Raw genomic sequence first — 21,772 nt, forward strand, 5'->3', positions numbered from 1 at the left:
TTGTAGCTATAATTGTAGTTTTTTTTTCTGTGATTTATTTACTAAGGAAAGGTTGTTAATGGTTGTTATTCATTGGTTGTTATTCATGTCTGAATTTAGGCAGGTGATCTTAGTAAAAAGGTTTATCTTATATTTATATATCTAACATGCAATTTAACTTGCACATCACCAGTTAGAAAACAACTTTGTATAGAGCTTTTTATGACTGGCTTGAATTGATTTATTATTGCATGTAAAGAAAATATGTACAAAATACGTTCATAAAAAACATACATATGTTTTCTTTATCTCTGGGCCAATCCCATGTCATTCGTCCAGTGTGTTGGGTGTGACTGTTGTTTTGATCGAAGTGTAGCCTTGTATCTGAGTAAAATCTTTTAGACATCTGTGTCTTAAAAATGTATGCGTGAGCATGTGTTTGTGTGTGTTTCAGTGCTGGAGAGGAGTGGACAGAGAATGCTGAGACCTATGACTCAAGTTTCTACAAGAGGACTCTGGATAACAACATCTATATTTTCACCGCTCCATACTTCAACAGTGGGTTAACACACACACACACACACACACACACACACACACAGAGACACACACACACACACAGGGACCCAACGGTGTCTTCTCCTCAATGTGGTCTGTCAGCAAACATCTCTCTGGGGACGAACGGCTTTCTCTACTGGCTGAGATCTGAGATGAGAGGCCCTCTAGTCCCCCCTCTCTCTGCTTCCTCTCATCTGTCTCTCCATCCCCCTCTTCCATCTGCCCCCCTCTTCAATCCGTCCCCCTCTTCTCTCCGTCCCCCTCTTCCATCCGTCCCCCTCTTCTCTCCATCCCCCTCTTCCATCCGTCCCCCTCTTCTTTCCATCCCCCTGTTCCATCCGTCCCCCTCTTCTCTCCATCCCCCTCTTCCATCTGTCCCCCTCTTCTCTCCATCCCCCTATTCCATCCCTCCCCTTTCTCTCCCCTCTCTCCTCCTCTCTCCACTCACCATTTTTTCATGTACTTCTTTCTTTAGCTCTCTCTCTCTCTCTCTGCTACTTTTGACTCCACCTCTATGTATGTCCCTGTAGTATTACAGTACTCTATAGACCAGATCTCTGAGTTAAAGAATCCTTGTCTCCCCTCAGTATAAGATTGCGTTTTTCACTCATACTATACTGCAGTATGTACTCATACTGCCAAGCCACACATAATTTAAGGCCATTTGTCCAGTTACATCAGATCAAACAAACAAAGATTATATTCATCAGGCATTATTCTTACCAAGCCTCACACAATTACTGTCATTGTCAAACAAGTGTCACTGTATGTGAATGTGTTGACACTCTTCCCTCTGCTCTCCCTCACTCTCTCTCTGCTGCAGAGAGCAGGGAGTCAGGCTATGAGTCAGGTATTCTGGTGAGCAAGGCTGTAGACCTCAACATAGATGGAGTCAACCTCAAACCAGCTGGTGAGTGGACAATACTGTCCCCATCCCCTTAGCCGGGTGCTTAGTTGTTGCAGTGGGTACTTCTGAAGTAAAACTGACAGCTTGGAGAATGAGATGAACCATCCATAGATCATTCTCTAAAGGGCTATAAAAAAGTATTTCTGAATATGTCTTGTAGTGGTGGGGGTGAAACTGAACGTCTCCGCCTGGATGAACAACTTCATGAACGCCACCATCAAAGCCAACGTAAGAGAAACACTTTTCCCCATAGTTAAGAAACTATCACTTGTATTTTGTTTGCTCAACAAGTTTCCCTTCATACATGGTGGTGTGTGTTCTGATGTGTTTGCTCAACAAGTTACCCTTCATACATGGTGGTGTGTGTTCTGATGTGTTTGCTCAACAAGTTACCCTTCATACATGGTGGTGTGTGTTCTGATGTGTTTGCTCAACAAGTTACCCTTCATACATGGCGGTGTGTGTTCTGATGTGTTTGCAGTGCAAGGATGAAATCTGTGGCTGTCTGAAGAATAATAAGGTACTATGGCTTATCTTACTTATGACAAATATTTTGAAATGTTGATAATGTTCTATACTGACTGATGTTCTCTCTCTCTCTGCAGCACGTTGACTGTGTCATCCTGGATGATGGCGGCTTCCTGCTGATGTCCAATCAGGATGAGTATATTACTCAGGTGAGTCTCCATCAACCAATCAGCTTGTTCTGTCAGAGAGATGTATGTTTGCTCTACCAGAGCAGGTTCAACATTCTGTCTGGCTATAGGACGGTTTCCCAGACCTAGATTAAGCCTTGTCCTGGACTAAAACATGTTCAATGGAGAGGATTAGCTTTAATCTGTCTCCAGGAAACTGGCCCTTATGGAATCTGTTGAACTGATCTGGATGTGCTTTTAGCCAACCCCTCTGACTATCATGATAAGATATGATTTTCTTGTATTGTCCTCTGCTTCTCTAACACTCATTAATACCGAATGCCATATCATATTTGGCATGACAACAAACAAGTATCTAAAGCACAGATCTGAATGAAAATGGCTCTATGGCATTTACAGTATCCTGAAGTTAGTAGGACATAAATCCAATGTCTTAAAGCCAAGACACTCCCGTTGGAATGAGTACTAAAAGGTTTTCATTGGTTTGGCTGGCCACCAGATCTCTTCTCCTGCTCCTCTCTCCATCCCTGCTCCATCTGACCAGGATGACTCCAATCCATCACTCACTCAAATAGGTCATATATACGCCTAATGACATGATTATGACATGGGTATGGCATCGTTCTGAGCCCATTGTGTCCTGTTAGAGTCGGTTTAAAAGCTCCTGTAGTACAGAAGTCTGCTTCTCCAGCAGAGTAAAGGGTTAGTATCTGGAACAGTATCAGAGAGAGAGAGAAAGAAAGGGAGAGGTTCCCACTCTGTTATGCTAACCCCTATTAAAGAGAGAGTTCACCCCTGTTCACCCCTGTATCAAAGTTGGACAGATGTTTTCATACATTTCATGTGGTCTAAAGTCATGCTGAATCTGCGTTGTATATCCTACTATACTCCTTATATCCTATATATATCCTACTATATCCTACTATACTCCTTATATCCTATATATATCCTACTATATCCTACTATACTCCTCATATCCTATATATATCCTACTATATCCTACTATACTCCTTATATCCTATATATATCCTACTATATCCTACTATACTCCTTATATCCTATATATATCCTACTATATCCTACTATACTCCTTATATCCTATATATATCCTACTATATCCTACTATACTCCTTATATCCTATATATATCCTACTATATCCTACTATACTCCTTAGGAGAATCCTGCAGGCTTCAATCCAAGTGAAAGGCATGTTTTGGCTCTACTGAGTTAAATTGGATTAGTTAGTTCAATCCTCCCCATTCATTTTGGATCAAGGCTTTCTAATGCATAGAGCAGGCATCCAGTTTGCGTATTTGGTTGTTGAATGCTCCTCTAGTTCTCTGTTGGGTGTCTTGAGTACAACCTTGTTCTCTGTGTGTATCGATAGGTCAGTTCTTTATGAATAAATGTGTAGGTGTGGTAGTTGAACGCAGCTCTCTCTGTTCCCTGAATACAGATTGGTCAGTTCTTTGGGGAGGTAGACCCAGTCGTGATGATCAGTCTGGTCAACACGTCTCTGTACTCCTTCAACAAGACCTACGACTACCAGTCAGTCTGCGATCCTGAAAGAGACAGCAAGGCTGCTGCAGGGCCACGATCTGTCTATGTGGTGAGAGACACACACACACAGCACACACAGCACACACACATGCATAAATGCATTATCTTGCTTTGGTTACCTCTTCTGTTACATACAGTGCATTCAGAAAGTATTCAGACCCCTTCACTTACGCTACAGCCTTATTCAACTATGTATTAAATAGTTTTTTCCCCTCATCAATCTACACACAATACCCCATCACGACAAACCTATAAAAAAGGGGGAAATATCACATTTACATAAGTATTCAGACCCTTTACTCAGTACTTTGTTGAAGCACCTTTGGCAGTGATTACAGCCTCAAGTCTTCTTGGGTATGACTCTATAAGCTTGGCACACCTGTATTTGGGGACCTTCTCCCCATTCTTCTCTGCAGATCCTCTCAAGCTCTGTCAGGTTGGATGGGGAGCGTCGCTGCACAGCTATTTTCAGGTCTCTCCAGAGATGTTCGATTGGGTTGAAGTCCGGGCTCTGGCTGGGCTACTCAAGGACATTCAGAGACTTGTCCCGAAGCCACTCATGCATTGTCATGGCTGAATGCTTAGGGTCGTTGTCCTGTTGGAAGGTGAACCTTTGCACCAGTCTGAGGTCCTGAGTACTCTGCAGCAGGTTTTCATTAAGGATATCTTTGTACTTTGCTCCACTCTCTCATCTCCACAGAGTAACTCTGGAGCTCGGTCAGATTGACCATCATGTTCTTGGTCACTTCCCAGACCAAAGCCCTTCTCCCCCGATTGCTCAGTTTAGCCGTGCGGCCAGCTCTATGAAGAGTCTTGGTGGTTCCAAACTTCTTCCATTTCAGAATGATGGAGGCCACTGTGTTCTTGGGGACCTTCAATGCTGCAGACATGTTTTGGTACCCTTCCCCAGATCTGTGCCTCGACACCATCCTGTCACGGAGCTCTACGGACAATTTCTTCAACCGTATGGCTTGGTTTTTGCTCTGACATGCACTGTTAGCTATGGGACCTTATATTTCCAAATCATGTCCAATCAATTGAATTTACCACAGGTGGACTCCAATCAAGTTGTAGAAACATCTCATGGATGATCAATGGAAACAGGATGCACCTGAGCTCAATTTCGAGTCTCATAGCAAAGGGTCTGAATATTTATGTAAATAAGCTATTTCTGTTTCTTATTTGTAAAACCTAAAAAACTTTGACAACTGTTTTCGCTTTGTCATTTTGGGGTATTGTGTGTAAAATCATTTTTAGAAAAGGCTGTAACGTAACAAATTGTGGAAAAAGTGAAGGGGTCTGAATACTTTTTGAATGCACTGTGTATGCATATATTTTGTCCTTATGTTGTGAAATGTGCACTCAGTGCTGCTCTCCTCTTCACTCTCCAGCCCACTATAGCAGACATGCTGAGTGTAGGTTGGTGGGCCTCCACTGCTACCTGGTGAGTTAATGGGCTGGTTACTGTAACTACTGTTTAGGTATGGTCTGCTGTTTAGACCAACAGTAATGTGTTTGTTTGTCTCTCCAGGTCGATAATGCAGCAAGTCTTCTACGGCCTCATATTTCCCAGCTTCGTAGAGGCAGGTGAGTGTTAGGGTACAGTATATTGGATGTAATTATGTGATTATACAACAGTCAATTGTAAATTGCCGCTTAAATGGGCTGTTAATATAGTGTAAATATCCTTGGGCTTTGGAGTAGTTATGTGGAGGAGCACAGACCTGTTTTGTTTGCTTGTTTGTTGATTTGTGGTTTGGGTTGCGTATGGTGACAGTAGTGGATTCTCTCTCTCTATCTCTTTCTCTGTATCTCTCTCTCTCTCTCTCTCTCTCTCTCTCTCTCTAGTGGACTCAGATGATGACATGTCAGCTAACATGTTTAAGGAGAGTTGTATCACAGAGCAGACTCAGTACTTCTTCGACAACAAAGAGAGATCCTACTCGGGAGTCCTTGACTGTGGAAACTGCTCCAGGTGTGTGTGTGTGTGTGTGTGTGTGTGTGTGTGTGTGTGTGTGTGTGTGTGTGTGTGTGTGTGTGTGTGTGTGTGTGTGCGTACGTACGTGTGTGCGTACGTGTGTGCGTACGTGTGTGTGTGTGTGAAAAGGGAGATTCTCCTTCCTGGATAATTGTAGATGCAGAATGGGGTCAGTTTCCTGCCTTCCTCTGTGTTTTCCAGCTCTGTCCAGGCAGCTGCTGTCGGCTGGGCTCTGATCAGACACATTACATTGATCTGTCAGAAGCTGGACACAGTGGGAAACAAGGTTTGCTGAGAGCGCTCTCCCAACCTTTTCCCCTGTTTTTGTGCTGCAACTCACATGTGGTGTGAGGGCTGAATGTGGTAGAACTGCAGTGGGTATATGAGCCCCATGCGACTGACGTTTTTCTCCTCAATATTAATGACTAAAGACATGTAAACTTTAACGAGCACCATAAAGAAAGAGCTATTCCACAGACGAGAGGAGGCGGTTGCTCCACTGCCCTGTAGTATGTGTGTGATTTATTAATTGCTGTTTGTTCATCTGAACCACATATACACCACATGACCAAAGGTATGTGGACACCTGCTCGTCGAACATCTCATTCCAAAATCATAGGCATTATTATGGAGTTGGTCCCCCCCTTTCCTGCTATAACTGCCTCCACTCTTCTGGGAAGGCTTTTCACTAGATGTTGGAACATTGTTGCGGGGACTTGCTTCCATTCAGCCACAAGAGCATTAGTGAGGTCGGGCACTGATGTTGGAGTGATTAGTCCTAGCTCACAGTCTGCTTTCCAATTCATATGTGTAGGCCAGTCAAGTTTCTATATGGACCTCGCTCTTGTGCACGGGGGCATTGTCATGCTGAAACAGGAAAGGGCCTTCACCAAACTGTTGCCACAAAGGAGCTCTGTGCAGGTCCACAACCCACCTTGGGTCGCGACCCATACTTTAGGAAAGGCTGGCCTAGAATCTCATTGTATGCTGTATCATAAAGATTTCCCTTCACTGGGACTAAGGGGCCTTTCCCGAACCATGAAAAACAGCCCCAGACCATTATTCCTTAGGCAGGTAGCGTTCTTCTGCAACCGCCAAACCCAGATTCATCCATCGGACTGCCAGATGGTGAAGAGTGATTCATCAATCCAGAGAACGCTTTTCCACTTTTCCAGTTCAATGGCGGTGAACTTTACACAACTCCAGCCGATGCTTGGCATTGCGCATGGTGATCTTAGGCTTGTGTGTGCCTGCTCGGCCAGGGAAACCCATTTCATGAAGCTCCTGACGAACAGTTATTGTGCTGCCATTGCTTCCAGAGGCAGTTTGGAACTCGGTAGTGAGTGTTACATCCGAGGACAGATGATTTTTGGGCGCTACACACTTCAGCACTCGGTGATCCCGTTCTGTGAGCTTGTGTGGCCCACCACTCCGCTGCTGAGCCGTTGTTGCGCCTAGCTAGACCTTTCCACTAGCAGGGCAAAAATCTGAGGCAGATAAGAGCATTTTGTGTGTAAGCTTTGTTAGTCTGTTGGGAGTGTTTCCATTTGTTTTTGGGTTGAAATCTAGTGGAGCCTTTTCCTTCTGTCTTTGAATAATGCTGAATTCCATTGAAAGAATAAAATAACATTCCAATGGAAGGGAAGTGTTCTCTCTCCTCTCTCCTCTCCCTCACCTCTCATCTCCTCTCTTCCTTTCCTCTCCCCTCTCTCTCTCACCTCTCCTCTCATCCTTTCATGATGTATAATGCTAAGTATCTTACTATAACACTGTGTGTGTGTGTTTCAGGATGTATCGAGCTGAGAAGCTGCCCCACACTAACCTGGTGTTTCTGATCACTGATGCCAAGGCCACCTGTCTGTCTTGTGACCCCAGACCACTAAGACAAGCTGAGCAACCCTGTATCCTTTGACACGTACGCCCACACACACATACAAACCTCTACATTTGACAAACGGTAACAGAAGCTCAGCAGCACTGTATCTATCTACATGTTGCTACCATTAGCCTGTGTATTGAAGCCACATGGCTGTAGATAAGAAGTGCCCTCACATATAACTACATCATCCATCAGCAGGACAGATGGTAGTACAGTTGCATTCATTTAGTTAGTATTACTGCTGGAGTGAAAAACTCGAGTCATGTTTTGTCAAGTCTAAATTCATATGGAGCTATGTATCTGAATGGAACATCTGGAGCCCACGTTGGGATCACTTTGAATCACTGTGTGTGTGCGTGTGTTCGTGTGTGTGTGCGTGTGTGTGTGTACGAGACATATGTGTCTGGGGATTTAGCTTCCTGCTGGTATAACAGTAAAAGTGTCATCGTCAGAGTTCAGAGGGGGGTCAAACCAGAGGCCTGTAGTTTATTACGACTCAATATGCTGATAATGAGGACTAAACACACACACACACACACTCACACATACAGCGAGTTAAGCTATAAAATGTACACACTCCCTGTATTGCACACTATTTATTAGCAAGAGAGTCTGTCCAATCACAGTGTCATGTTCAATCATGACGAATGGAGTTGTTAAATGATAATACTCTGCCACAGACAGGGTGATATGTCTGAGTTTGTAAGGGAGAGTGTTAAAGGATAATACTCTGCCACAGACAGGGTGATATGTCTGAGTTTGTAAGGGAGCGTGTTAAAGGATTATACTCTGCCACAGACAGGGTGATATGTCTGAGTTTGTAAGGTGGAATGTTAAAGGATAATACTCTGCCACAGACAGGGTGATATGTCTGAGTTTGTAAGGTGGAGTGTTAAAGGATAATACTCTGCCACAGACAGGGTGATATGTCTGAGTTTGTAAGGTGGAGTGTTAAAGGTGTGAGATGTTAGAGATCTACAGTATGTTTGACCAGGACGTGTCAGTATTTAAGATCAGAGTGGGAGTATTGTACTAATAGGAGGTGTGAGTATGTTAGTATTTCCTTAGTGTGTGTGTGTGTGCAGCCCAGGGTCCAGACCCCTGTGAGCTGGCTCAGAACCCCAGATACAGGAAAGGACCTGACGTGTGTTTCGACAACAACATAGACGTAAGTTCTCTTTCTCTATCTCTTGGTTTGAATGTTCTTCATTCATTGCATGAATTTGTTTATCTGTTTTACATTTTGCTCTCAGGGATCTTTTTTGTTCCATCAAATGAACTGGTTGCTTGCATGACAGGTCTTCTCATGTTCATTCTCTCATCTTTCTGACATATTTCATTAAGTTATATCATCCTGCATTATCTCACCCTTTAAACTGACTTTCATTAATTGGCACTACAGTAACTGTCATTTAGTGTTTTTGCATGAAATCTTCATTCTCATCTTTTAAATGTTTTCTTTCTCCTTGTCTCTTTTTCTACTTCCAATTTCCATCCTTCATTTTGCATCTCCATTGGCTCTTGTTTGAAATGGTAGGACGAGCCCCTGTGTCCAATCAGCGGTGTCTCTGGTCTGAGTCCCGTCCCCCTCCTCCTGTTGCTGCAGGTGTTGATGCTGGGCCCAGGGTCAGTGTCCTTCAATACAAATTGAACTGAGACATGTCACTCCACCACTGTTGATAGTCAGGCCTTACACACATCAACTACTAACTGACCTGAACCCTTCCAATAATCAGACCTGACACATAGCCACTACTAGCTATGTGGTATCAATTACTACGTGGCTTCTAATACTTCCATCAAATGCATAAACACACTTGGATAAACCCAGAGCAAAAGAAAGGCATCTACCACTTGATCATGTAATTCTACACCAGGTGAATAGTGTACTGTTAAGTCATGTTGATGTGGATGGAATGTGATTGATGGTGAGAAGGCTGCTACTGTGAATGTGACATCATTTCCTGCTCTGAAAAATACTGACATCACTCATGTAAATATTTAACATACCCCACAGTATTTCCCTTGCCTATTCTGACACACAGTCTTCGTACTGCCCATAATAGACCTGACACACACACACAGGCCGGGAGCGATGTTTAGGCTGGCCTGGGAATGGAGGGTACAGGTATTATACAGCGGATGTAGATCCTCTTCGGAGAGTGAATGTAGGACAAAGCCCTCTTCCCCAACTGAACGATGGAAGTTCCTCTGCAATCTATATTCCCTCTAGAGTACATTGAGGAAACAACAGATGGGTTTCCTACCTTTGACGATGTGCTGTACTGTACGACACACACACACACACACACACACAAACATAACAGTTGCATACCAATAAAAAGAGACTAGCCTGTTGTCCTTTCTAGATCGATAGGAACATTAGCCCAAGCTATTTAGGAGGGATATCACACCTGACACAAATGATTGTCTAGTTGCGTTCTTCCTGCTGAGGGATGCCCTATACCTGCACCCAGAGGGGAGTAGTTCAAAGTCCAGGTACAGGGGGTGACTTGGGTCTAAAATGATTTTTTGAGCCTTACGGAGGGTCCTGACCTTGAAGATCTCATCCAGGCCTGTCTGTCTGACTCCAAGTACCTTGCTTGCTGCGGTGATAATCCTTCTCAGCATATTTCTCTGGCTGTCAGTGACATTGCCAAACCAACAAACAATTCAAAGAGTTAAAATACTCTCAATGAAAGATTTGTAAAACAGAGTCAGTATAGTACAGTATATTAAATGATCCCAACTTGTTTTAGAAAGTACAGTCTCTGTTGGCTCTTTTTGTAGATCAGGTCTGTACATTTACTCCACTGAAGCTTATTGTCCAAGAGGACACTCAGATATTTGTATTCCTCTGCAATCTCTATGTTCTGACCTCTGATAGATGTTGCAGAGGTAGGTGTTGTACGCTTCCTGAAGTCTACGCACATCTCTTTGGTCTTATTGGTATTGAGGACCAAGTGTGATTCCTCACACCACTCTACAAAGTCATTTAGGACCGGGCCATAGTGTTCCTCGTCATCATGCAACAGGCTGATCAAGGCAGTGTCATCAGCGAACTTAACGAGGTGTCTGTCAGGATGGGAACTAGTACAACTATTAGTGTACAAGATGTACAGGAGTGGGGACAAAACACATCCCTGAGGAGAGCCTGTGTTGGTGTTGCGTATGTCTGACACGTGGGGACATATTTTGACAGATATCCTGAACACTGGCATCAAACAGGAGGACACACACACACACACCGAGATTTCAATAATGTTGCACTCTCCTGAACGCAGCCTTGTAATATGTGTTTAATCTGTTATTTGCCACATAATCTGGTTTGAATTATCTCATTGGCTGCCTGTCTGATTACCGTTTGTTGTGTCCAACAGGAGGATGATTCTGACTGTGGGGGCGGGACCTCTCTAAGCCCCTCCCTCTGGCCCTTGTTGGGGCTCCAACTACTGCTGCTGTGGCTCCTCACTGGCTCCCGAGACTCATGACCCCTACACAAACACACAAATGCACACACACACACATACTCACTCACATCTCACTTAGACAGTGTTTTACATTGGACTGTTTTCTGACGCTCCATCCTCTGAACGTAGGCACTGATGTGTTAACTCACTGCCAGTATGGAAGAGGAGTCACTCTCCTGTTCTCCGATCGTTCTCCAATGCCAAAGGGTGCTCTCTCTCATCGCTCACTTCTCTTCTCTACCATGTTTCAATTGCCTGAGATATTCTATTCTATTCTATTCTATTCTATGGTGCAACAGTAAGAGCTAACCAAACCCTTTAATTCTGTAGTATCTATGTATTGGTTTGAGTCTGAGGGAGGTTGAGTGGCTGTCCTTTCATGCCAACATATTATTTTTCACTGACAGCAAATGATTTGTGTATGCCTAGTTGTTTGTATTATTGTTGCTTATGATATTTATTATATGTAGAAAAAGATCATGATGAAGACAACAAACGCTGTAACTGAAATGGACAGCAAAGTTCTCAATAATCCAAATGTTCCAGGTCAACCAGGAGCGAGTAAATAGATGCAGTAGACTAGAGTAGGGTTCACTCAACAGAGAGCTGGACAACACTAACTATGACACCAAATAAAGCTCATTAGAGTAATGGGGATAGTTGGCCCATGAAAGAGACTCTGATAACATGGTCAAATCATACTTTAATATCGTTATGGCCATGGTACCAACCTGAGCCAAATACTTTCTAAATACTTTTGGTGTGCTTCATTTAGGTTCACTTGCTGAGTGAGCATGGTTGTACTTTTGGGACTATTCCATTGGTTCCATTGCACCGGGAAAGTGAAATCTAGTGCAACTCAAGTGATACACTATCTATTTGACCCAGGTCTTTATAGATACATATACAGTATAGCTTCATTTGATGCATCAGATTCCTAGTGCCTATGTAGCGTCAACATCCCATTCATATATCCAGAGTTAATCTTTGATGGGGAGTCATTGGAATGATGTCCCAATGTGTCCCAGTTGCACGCCGTACAGTATGCTATGTGTCGTAGTAGAGCAGGAGCAGTAGCTCAGAGATGTGTTTCTTATTTTACATAACTAGCTGGTATCTATCTAGCCTGGGTGTCAGTCTCATTCACCTTCAGACTGCCAGACAGACTTGAACCCACCTCTGTAGAACAATGTGCTCCTGAAGTTAGTTTCCTCTGGATCCCCAGACTCAGGATTTCAGCAAAGTGAAAGACAGAAAAGCTTTCCAGAAGACAACAGGAGTTTGTATCACATGCCCTGGTGAGCAGACAACTGGAGAATGATATCAGCATATACAGTATAAAGACTGTTTCTTTTCCGTCTTCTTCTACTGCTTGTTTCTTCTTTGTGTTGCTCTCTAAGTGCTGTCAACGAGACGCTGAAAGCGCGGTGTCAGAATGCTGCAATGTGACGGGATGAGTCTGTTCGATGTTGGACGCTCCTCAAACCATGGATATGTCACTGTTTGGCCATGATGGAGAGGACCATGGTACAGGCACTGTTACCACAGACCTGAACCACAGACAGTTTCAAGTCTTACCCCACTCTTATCCCAACCTTACCAAAAGTTAAGTTCACTGTAAACTACACATTACAAAAAAGCAGCACTGTAACCCTAACCCAAAATGAAGAACTAACAGCTCATGTTATGTCGTTTTTACATCGGGGCCTATCGCTGCCAGTGTTGTCCTTTCTGCCATGGCCATCGTGTGACTAAATGGTTTGGCGTTCAGGATCATGCCTGTTTATCGGAGTCACGTGTTGACGTGTGTATAACACCAAGAACATTATGTAGCCCTGGTACAGGCAGGTCCCTGGGGAAATCCTTGATTGTGCTTTAATACATGACTTACTCTTTTGTGTAACTTGACTAGCCTGATTCAATTTTGTATACATTTGTACAATAATGATATTTACTGTAAAAAAAGAAAAGAAAAAAAAGAAACTGAAAAAAGGAGCTATAATGTTTATATAACATGGTTGTGATTCTTGTGCAAATATGATGTATTCACAATAAACGTATAGTATTGTTATGGTCTATTGATTAGCTGTTCGTTCAACAGGAGAGTAGTTTATGGACATGCAACTTGGCACAGCAGATGGACATAAAAGAACCGCTTACTGTTTGAGGTCCCCTGTTCCCACAAGTAATACTTCAATAATGTTTTAATAATAGTTCATGCTGGAGAGATCAAACAGCGGGTCACAGATCAGGACAAACATGGTATTATCTTTCAGCTGCGCGGAGCAAGGTCACGATACTGCTAAAGATGAGGTGAGGGGAGAGGACAACTCTTCCTATCGCTCTGCGAGAACAACTGAGAGTCTCTCACAGCCATTCCACTGTGTTAGGAGCCTTGACACAGAGTCAACTGTACTGCCGCTGACAGGTTAGTAAATAACTCTAATCATGCAGTTACATGGATGTACTGTGCAGCACTGGCTTGTAATGTCTGCTTCATGATGAATGTCACTGTATGCCATTCTAATCACTTATCTCTGCCACCTATCAGTGTTTGGTTTAACATCATAAGGTACTGACAGACATGCAATGACCATGGCTGTCTAATACAACGACAAAGCTATGATATGATGTTCTTGTGCTCTCTAGCACACTGATAACAATACGTTTTTCAAAACGCAATAATGCTCCTCAGATTCTCTGATATACTAATAGGGCATTATGCAACTATGACCAACCATTAGTTACAGTGAGTCTGCCCGTGGCAGAGATTTTCACTGATATTCTTCAAGGCTTGGGATTCATTATGCCAGCATGAGTTGATATGTATTTTCTCATACTGATCATGTGAGTGTGTCACTACTGGACTCCCTAACTGATGATACATCATGCTAAAACCATAGTACAGGGGTTCTCACTCAGAATGACCTGGTACCAATGGGACATTCTTCAACCACACACTCTAAAGGCCTGCAAACTGTGATAACACCCTTTACATAATGGGATATTTGTGCATGCAAATGTTGTATCTAAGATGCTTTTGGAGAAATATAGTGCATCACCTTCGTCTTTCTTTAATCAGAATGATTGTTGTAATACCTCAGTGTAATTCATCTGTCCATGCAGATGAAAGACAGAGAGATGTGTAGTGACATAGCATGTCCCCTGTACCAGACTGTATCCCTGGATGGGCCCACAAGTCCCCTCTCTCTGTGATGTCTTGACAGGGGGAGAAACCGACTTGGCCTATTTTCTGCTCTGGTCAATCATCTCGGCCCTGACAGGTCAGAGTGTCTTTAGGTTTATGTTGTTGTTTATCCAATGTTATATTTGGATGAATTCAACTACTGTTCATTTTTTGAGCGTTGTGTTTGTTATACTGGGAAAGGAAAGCTCAAAAGAATCACGTTGGGCTGTACTGGCAGGTCTTGGTGTGTGTGTGAAGGGTTGGTTAGCTTGGGGGGTCTGTGTGTAATGTGACTCCTCATCTGTAGTGATGGGGCTCATAGCCTTTACCATGGCTGCTATCTCCTTACATGCCAGTGCTCAGAGTTAACAGAGACTGAGGAAGAGGGGGGTGATGAAGGAATTACCTCAACTTCAGAAATGGTCACAGGAAAAAAGCCTTATTTTTGACTGAAATAACATTACCTTACACATAAAGAGCACACTGCTATGTGTTTCTGAGTTGTGCTATATTGAACTTGGGAACTATGATGTTCAGCTGAGAGAAAGACCAGCACTGTCTCTGATCAGAGCACTGTGCGTTGATATAGGCATTTGATCCTCATTAGTAAACTGGCCACAACCACCCTGAGGCCGTAAGAAATACCATGAACCTAACCTTAACCATGCGGCCATTAGACCTAGCCTGAATAAACATCTCTAATCAAGCAGCCCTAATTTAGTTGACCTCTGACCTTCATTTTAATTGGTTGTAGATTAGTTGTTCCAGTCAGAGCAGAGGGGAGGGTTTGTTCCCATAAGCAGGGTCATCATTTTTCAAAAGCCATTTTCTTGTTGTCTGTTTGTTTTAGTAAATTATAAATCTACATTGAAGTAAAACATGTCTAAATATGACCAAATTGCCTGCTCATGACAAAACGTAATATTATAGTGCCTACCTCATGGCCCTTTTCATGACGACACTAGTAGCCACGGAAGTGAAAGCTAGCTAACTACCATCCAGAACATTAAGCTAGCCAAGACCAACAACACAAACAAACTGACTATACAGTGTGTTGTGAGTGGAGTAACAACGGAATATACATCCACGTGTAGTGAGTGGAGTAACAAACGTACTACACTAAACAAGTTGAATATCTTACCTGTGATGAAAAGTTTCCACACACAGAGCTACATGTATCCTACGTGGACACCGGGTCCCCCAAACGTTGAACCAAAAAGAGTTCTTCAAAGGGTTCTCCTGTGGAGACAGCTGAAGAACCCTTTTAGGTTCTAGATAGTTTAACCCAGCATTTTGGAAGTCAATTTGGAATCAGTCAACAATTAATCCTAACATTCCCCAGTATTCCTTTGATTCTCTTGTGGGTGCTGGAATTAAAGTCAACATTCCCAACCTGACCTACAAGGAAAATTCATAGGTCCCCTCAAGGAAAAATTATAGTTTAGGCATACAGTAAGGGTTAGGATTACAATTACGGTTAGAGTTAGAAGTAGGGTTAGGGAAAATAGGATTTTGAATAGGAATCAATTGCTTGGTCCCCACAAGGATAGTAAAACAAATGTGTGTGCGTGCATGTGTGTGTGGTGGATTCAAATAAAGTATTTGACACTGTAATGAGTAATCTGTTGGTGGTTTAAGGTACATGGCAGCCATCAGAGTTTAGCACTCTGCCTCTGGCTACCGCCCTGTAAAGTCCCCTTAGACGCCCACCACACACACACACACACACACACACACACACACACACACACACACACACACACACACACAGGAGACTGAACAGAGATTAATTTTGTAGAGGGGGGTGCCAGCATGTGTAGTAGATCATTCCCAGCTGCCGGGTCCCCGCTTCTTCAGAGGGTAATCAATCTCATACGGACACACACACAGGGGCATTGCAGAGGGTTGCACTGTGTGTGTGCGTGACCCCACCTGAACCCTGTTTGGCATAGCGTGCATAATGTTTACCATCAACAGGCTAATTACAAATATCAGTTCTGACACAAATACACGCGCACGTGGTAAAAAAAAACTGCTTGCCCAGAAAACGTTCTCTCCACCCTATCCACAGGGTGAATTAACTATGGCCACCAGACAACACAAGTTCGTTGTCCCAGATGTATGGATGGTGATGATACATACTCATTACAACAGGCCATGGTGAAATGAACATGAGGCGGTGTTATATTGATAACAGTCATCCCAGTCATTAGTCACAAAAGGCCAGAGGATACTGCAGGTATAACACCTTTATCAGCTGGCACAACAATAGTGAAGCAACTCTATTTCTTTCCTCTTAACGTGGAATGGTCTTGTGTCTTGTATGTAAAACGTGGTCTATTCTCTCTGTGTGTGACATATGTATAGAATGGCAAAGGATGTGTGAGTTAAACCGTTATGGTTAGTGGGATATACAAAAGGATAGGGTATTCTACTCGGGGATTGTTTCACATCAACAGTTATAAACACTGGTGACAAAGGACAGACACTGAATAACTGATAAGGTTTGTTTTTGGGTGTGTGCAGATGCGTCATGCCCATAGGGGGCACAAGGGTATGCCCCCTCAGATGTGTCCTGTATTTGAATTCTTCAGATATTAAATGAATTACTTAACTTCTTTTTAAGCCCATGTTTTATCATAATTATTTAAGAATGATCTGTCAGCGTTATTTTGCAGAGGTGGCACACCGACTGGATCAGGCAAAGAGTACCTCTCCCTATTCTCCCTAGTAAGTGGTTCCTTCCAAGGTGCACCCTGAGATAAGTTAGTCAGGATTCTAGACACTCTAGTGCATGCAGACAGTGTTGACTTGATTTTAGCTGCCGATGAAGGGAATAAATACCACAAAAAAAGTTTTGTTTCTCTGCAATACTAGCCACATAATAATTTTATGAAGTTGGCTATAGCTTGCCAGCTGGAAAGGTTCCCATTCTCCCAACCTCACAACTAGCTACCAAGCCATTTCAGCCATTCAGTCAAGTTAGAGTAGCTTGTCTAACTACCTTAGCTGGCATGCCTACTTTAGAAAAGCAAGTAATTACTAAATGTACTGAATAATACTCACATTTCTTTCAATCTTTTACACAGATTTTTAGCAGAGATGCATATTTAGTTTATTTAAAAAAGAACCATCAGTCAGGAGGATACAGACTGCTCAAGAGGTATGCTTAGATATGCAGAAAAATACTTGGTTTAAATGTAATCTGACTCCTTATGATAATATTCATAATATTTGTGTATTAATTATGATGCCATGATATGTGCCTGTATTGATGATGTGGGTTATGATCCCATGTCCTGTATTGTAATTTTGATTTGATATTAAGCTCTGACGAAGGCCTTGAGGCCGATACGTAACCTTATTGAAGATCAGTGATACTATCAAGAGCAGTGTGCGGTTTCCTTTTCCCTTCATCGTTTTAATTCCTTAGCCTTGTTAGCCTAGTGGTTAGAGTGTTGGACTTGTAACCGAAAGGTTGCAAGATCAAATCTCCAAGCTGACAAGGTAAAAATCTGTCATTTGTTCTTAACTGACTTGCCCAGTTCAATAAATCAATCAAATGTTAATGCAGATTGTTTGATTTACAGTCAGAATAGAATAGAATTTGATTTACAGAACAGAACAGTCAGAATGACATCCTCACTAAAAGGACTATTTAACAGGTAAAGAGGTATGCTTAGATAACCTATGCAAGGAGGTTCCCAAACTGTTTCTGAACACAACACCAAATTGACACTAGAAAATGCAGGAGATCCCACTTCGAAATGTTTTTTCATTTTCTCTCAGTTTTAGGTCTCGCAGGCTAAACTAAAAGGTTGTATTCTATACCCATTTGAGAGAAACACGTTTTTACTTTGTTTGATTAGATTATAGTTTTTCTCAAGGGACCCTATTTCAATTCCGAGTTTGGGAACCACTGACCTTTGCAGAAAAATATATTTTTGACTGAATTTGTCATAATGATAAAACTGTTCCATCCTCAAGTACTTTGTGCCCCCTCTAAAATAATGGGTTCATGACGCCCCTGTCTGCGTGTGTGTCTGTACATGCACGTATGTGTGTGTGTGTATCTGGTGGATTGAAAAGGAGCTGCTGTATATCATTAGGGAGTGTGTGTGTGTCTGGCAACAGTTAAAAGTCTAAAGGCCTTGGTTTACAGACTGGAAGGAGGTTTGACAATGTATATAATGATTGCAACATCAAAATTTAGTAGTTTAATTTATAGTTAGCTACAGAACAACACACCATGTTTATGTAGCAAGAGTGTGTGTGTGTGTGTGTGTGTGTGTGGACTGTGCCTGTCAGCACGTTTTAATTAGCAGTGGTGGTCTGACAGGATGTGTGTGTTTGTTTACAGCAGGATCGTCTGACACTGTGTCTGTGTTTACGCCAAACACACACACACACACACAGCAGGACACAGGAATATGTTTGTAAAAGGATGTTTTTATTTCCTTTACCCCCGATTAGAGGCACATATCTGAGACCCCACTCCCCAAACCCCTCGTCCTTCAGAATCACCCAGTCTAGGCTAGTGGCAAGGCCTACACATTTTTTTAATTTGTTTTCTTCAGGTCTAATGCCTCCTTTTTATGAAATATTTTGCTTCAAAATTGGTTACATTTATAAATATTGTGACGCACCCCTAAACCAGCAGTTCCCAATCTAGGGGTGACGACCCCATGTGGGGTTGGCTGATATGAAAATGGGGTCACAGAATTTCCAAAACCCTGAAAAAAATATATATATACAAATACAGAAATATTGTAATATTGTCTTTGTATCTCAAAATCATTGTAATGTGCTTAACCTTAAAAATAAAAAAATCATTAAAATCTCAAGGATAAAATTCAACCAGAGAGCGCCCTTAGATCATGGGAAAAGGCTGCACTTGACCTTTGCACTTGAATCATTCCCACCGTGAATGGCTAAGCCCGCAACGCTATGAAACCACACACTATTGTAGGGACGCTGATACTACCGTCCGCAATTGATATGGTGAAAACAATGTGTGGGGAGGCAGAGGCACAGAAACTTACAACAATACCTTTGTCAGATAACACTGTTAAACAACAAAAACACTGGCTGAACTACTCAAACTCCACAGTTTAGGCTCTCCAAATGGACGTTAGCTGTGAAGGCCAAGATGCCCACGCATTGACTTATGTTCACTATACGTGTCAGGGGATGCTATTCACAAGGACATATTTTTCTGTCTCACGATTCCTGAGCATAAAACGGCATATGGGATGGGATGTTCAGTGTGCTGTCTGCCTAAATTGACGAAAAACAGATTCCACATGGGATTCCACATGGGATCGACTGGTGGGCTTTTGCACAGATGGGGCTCCATCTATCACAGGACGGCGGGCTGGTCAAAGGGAATACCCTTCCGTCTCCCTCTGAACATTAATGCTGCTTTCAAAACAACTGGGAACTTTGAACTGGGAACTCGGGAATCTCTGACTTTAGATTTCAGTGCGTTCAAGATAACTGGGAACTCATAAAGAAACAACCTCCTACTGGGATAATTTTTTGAACAGTCATCTAACTTGGAATTCCAGCTCGGGAACTTGGGCCTCTTTCGAGAGCTCTGACTTTCCTACCTGAAGTTCACAGACGTCATGATTTGACCTCGTATTTTTACGAGGTCCCAGTTGTCTTGAAATCACCATAAAATTCATGGTAGGCTTCCCTTCACCAGCTCATATCTGGTGAAGGTTAGACACATTGGTGCAGCTGGCTTCTGAGTTAAGTGAGCAGTGCGGTGTGGCAGGGCCATGTTTTGGGGGAGCAAGGCTCTTTACCTTCGACTCCCGTGTCCGTACGAGAGTTGCAGCGATGGGACAAGACTGTAACTACCAATTGGGGGAAAAAGGTGAAAAAAAGACTTGCGTTGATGACTTTTGCAGCGACAAGGGAAGATTCCATTTCAGGCACTTGAACCTCATTGACTAACTGGAGTGTTATATAGGCCTTAATGATGTAGGGGATAATCCAGTGGTAGAATGGTTGGTTGTCTGGTAGTGAAGCAGAGTCCGTGAAAGGACTGTCACAAACACATCTGCCCTCACATATTTTCAACACCTAATTGACCTAAGTGTTTTTTTTATATCAAATGTGGCAAAAAGTAATGCAGTCCTACATATTCCTTTACAGAGCATTCAGAAAGTATTCAGACCCTTTGACTTTTTCCACATTTTGTTATGTTATAGCCTTATTGATTGATTAAATTGTGTTTTCCCCTCATCAATCTACACACAATACCCCATAATGGTTTAGTAAAAATGGGTTTTTAGACATTTTTGCAAAATAATTCAAATTAAATCGCATTTACATAGGTATTCAGACCCTTTACTCAGTACTTTGTTGAAGCACCTTTGGCAGCGATTACAGCCTCAAGTCTTCTTGGGTATGACTCTATAAGCTTGGCACACCTGTATTTGGGGACCTTCTCCCCATTATTCTCAGCAGATCCTCTCAAGCTATGTCAGGTTGGATGGGGAGCGTCGCTGCAAAGCTGTTTTCAGGTCTTCTCAGAGATGTTTGATCAGGTTCAAGTCAGGGCTCTGAATCCCACTCAAAGACATTCAGAGACTTGTCCTGAAGCCACTCCTGCATTGCCTTGGCTGTGTGCTTAGGGACATTGTCCTGTTGGAAGGTAAAACTTCGCCCGAGTCTGAGGTCCTATACTACAGTTGCTTACCAGGATGATATTGAATGTTTCTGAGTGGCCTATTTACAGTTTTGACTTAAATTAGCTTGAAAATCTATGGCAAGACTTGAAAATGGCTGTGTAGCAATGATCAACAACCAATTTGACAGAGCTTACAGAATTTTTATTAAAAAAAATAAATAATGTGCAAATATTGTACAATTCAGGCGTGCAAAGCTCTTAGAGACTTACCCAGAAATACTCTGTAATCACTGCTAAAGGTGATTTTAACATGTATTGACCCAGGTGTGTGAATACTTATGTATTTCCTTTTCAATATATTTGCCAAATTTTCTACAAACATGTTTTCACTTTGTCATTATTATGTATTGTGTATCGATAGGTAAGAAAAACAAATACATTTGATCCATTTTCAATTCTGGCTGTAACAAAACAAGATGTGGAAGTCAAGGAGTGTAAATACTTTCTGATGGCAGTCGGTAGGATGATTATTTGGCCTTTATTCACTGTTGGTAGTTGGCTAGGATTCCGGTTTGGGGCAGGTCCAGCAGGAGATGAGGAGAGTGACAGAACCTGTGAGGGTTCTGTGTTGGTTTCTGGCAGCCGCTTTGGACTAGCAATAAATCAAAGCTTAGTTGTAAGTAATATGGAGGTGTGACTACCCATCCCGCATGAGGGAGCGTAATCATCAACTGACACTAATTAGCATAACGCAACGGCCATAAATATTCCTAGATAATATTCCTATTCAAATCACAAATGAAATATATTGAGACACAGCTTAGCCTTTTGTTAATCACCCTGTCATCTTAGATTTTCAAAATATGCTTTACAATCAAAGCTAGACAAGCATTTGTGTAAATTTATCGATAGCCTAGCATTGCATTTTGTCCAGCTAGCAGCAGGTAACTTGGTCAC

General features: G+C 42.5%; 2 protein-coding genes across 6 annotated transcripts in view; one reads left to right on the top strand and one right to left on the bottom strand.

The window, feature by feature from the left end:
* The window catches only part of LOC110501950 (voltage-dependent calcium channel subunit alpha-2/delta-1), a 106,361-nt gene extending 93,297 nt beyond the window's left edge, over nucleotides 1-13,064 (top strand). For 3 of the 5 annotated variants that reach the window (XM_090207690.1, XM_036955525.2, XM_036955529.2), the window contains exons 27-39: nucleotides 434-537; nucleotides 1,361-1,447; nucleotides 1,605-1,672; nucleotides 1,926-1,964; nucleotides 2,050-2,121; nucleotides 3,558-3,710; nucleotides 5,053-5,105; nucleotides 5,193-5,248; nucleotides 5,510-5,636; nucleotides 7,428-7,540; nucleotides 8,604-8,686; nucleotides 9,056-9,144; nucleotides 10,899-13,064. In XM_090207690.1, coding sequence (XP_090063816.1) covers nucleotides 434-537; nucleotides 1,361-1,447; nucleotides 1,605-1,672; nucleotides 1,926-1,964; nucleotides 2,050-2,121; nucleotides 3,558-3,710; nucleotides 5,053-5,105; nucleotides 5,193-5,248; nucleotides 5,510-5,636; nucleotides 7,428-7,540; nucleotides 8,604-8,686; nucleotides 9,056-9,144; nucleotides 10,899-10,935 — 1,081 coding nt within the window. In that variant the 3' untranslated portion in view covers nucleotides 10,936-13,064. The remainder of the gene's footprint in view (nucleotides 1-433; nucleotides 538-1,360; nucleotides 1,448-1,604; nucleotides 1,673-1,925; nucleotides 1,965-2,049; nucleotides 2,122-3,557; nucleotides 3,711-5,052; nucleotides 5,106-5,192; nucleotides 5,249-5,509; nucleotides 5,637-7,427; nucleotides 7,541-8,603; nucleotides 8,687-9,055; nucleotides 9,145-10,898) is intronic. The other 2 variants (XM_036955534.2, XM_036955538.2) reach the window with 2 other exon arrangements.
* LOC110496093 (metabotropic glutamate receptor 3) overlaps nucleotides 1-21,772 on the bottom strand; it is a 918,426-nt gene that overhangs the window by 741,613 nt on the left and 155,041 nt on the right. The gene's annotated exons all lie outside the window — the stretch shown is intronic.

The sequence above is a fragment of the Oncorhynchus mykiss genome, chromosome 2 (genome assembly GCF_057628025.1).
Source record: "Oncorhynchus mykiss isolate SJ-2025 chromosome 2, ASM5762802v1, whole genome shotgun sequence".
Lineage (NCBI taxonomy): Eukaryota > Metazoa > Chordata > Actinopteri > Salmoniformes > Salmonidae > Oncorhynchus > Oncorhynchus mykiss.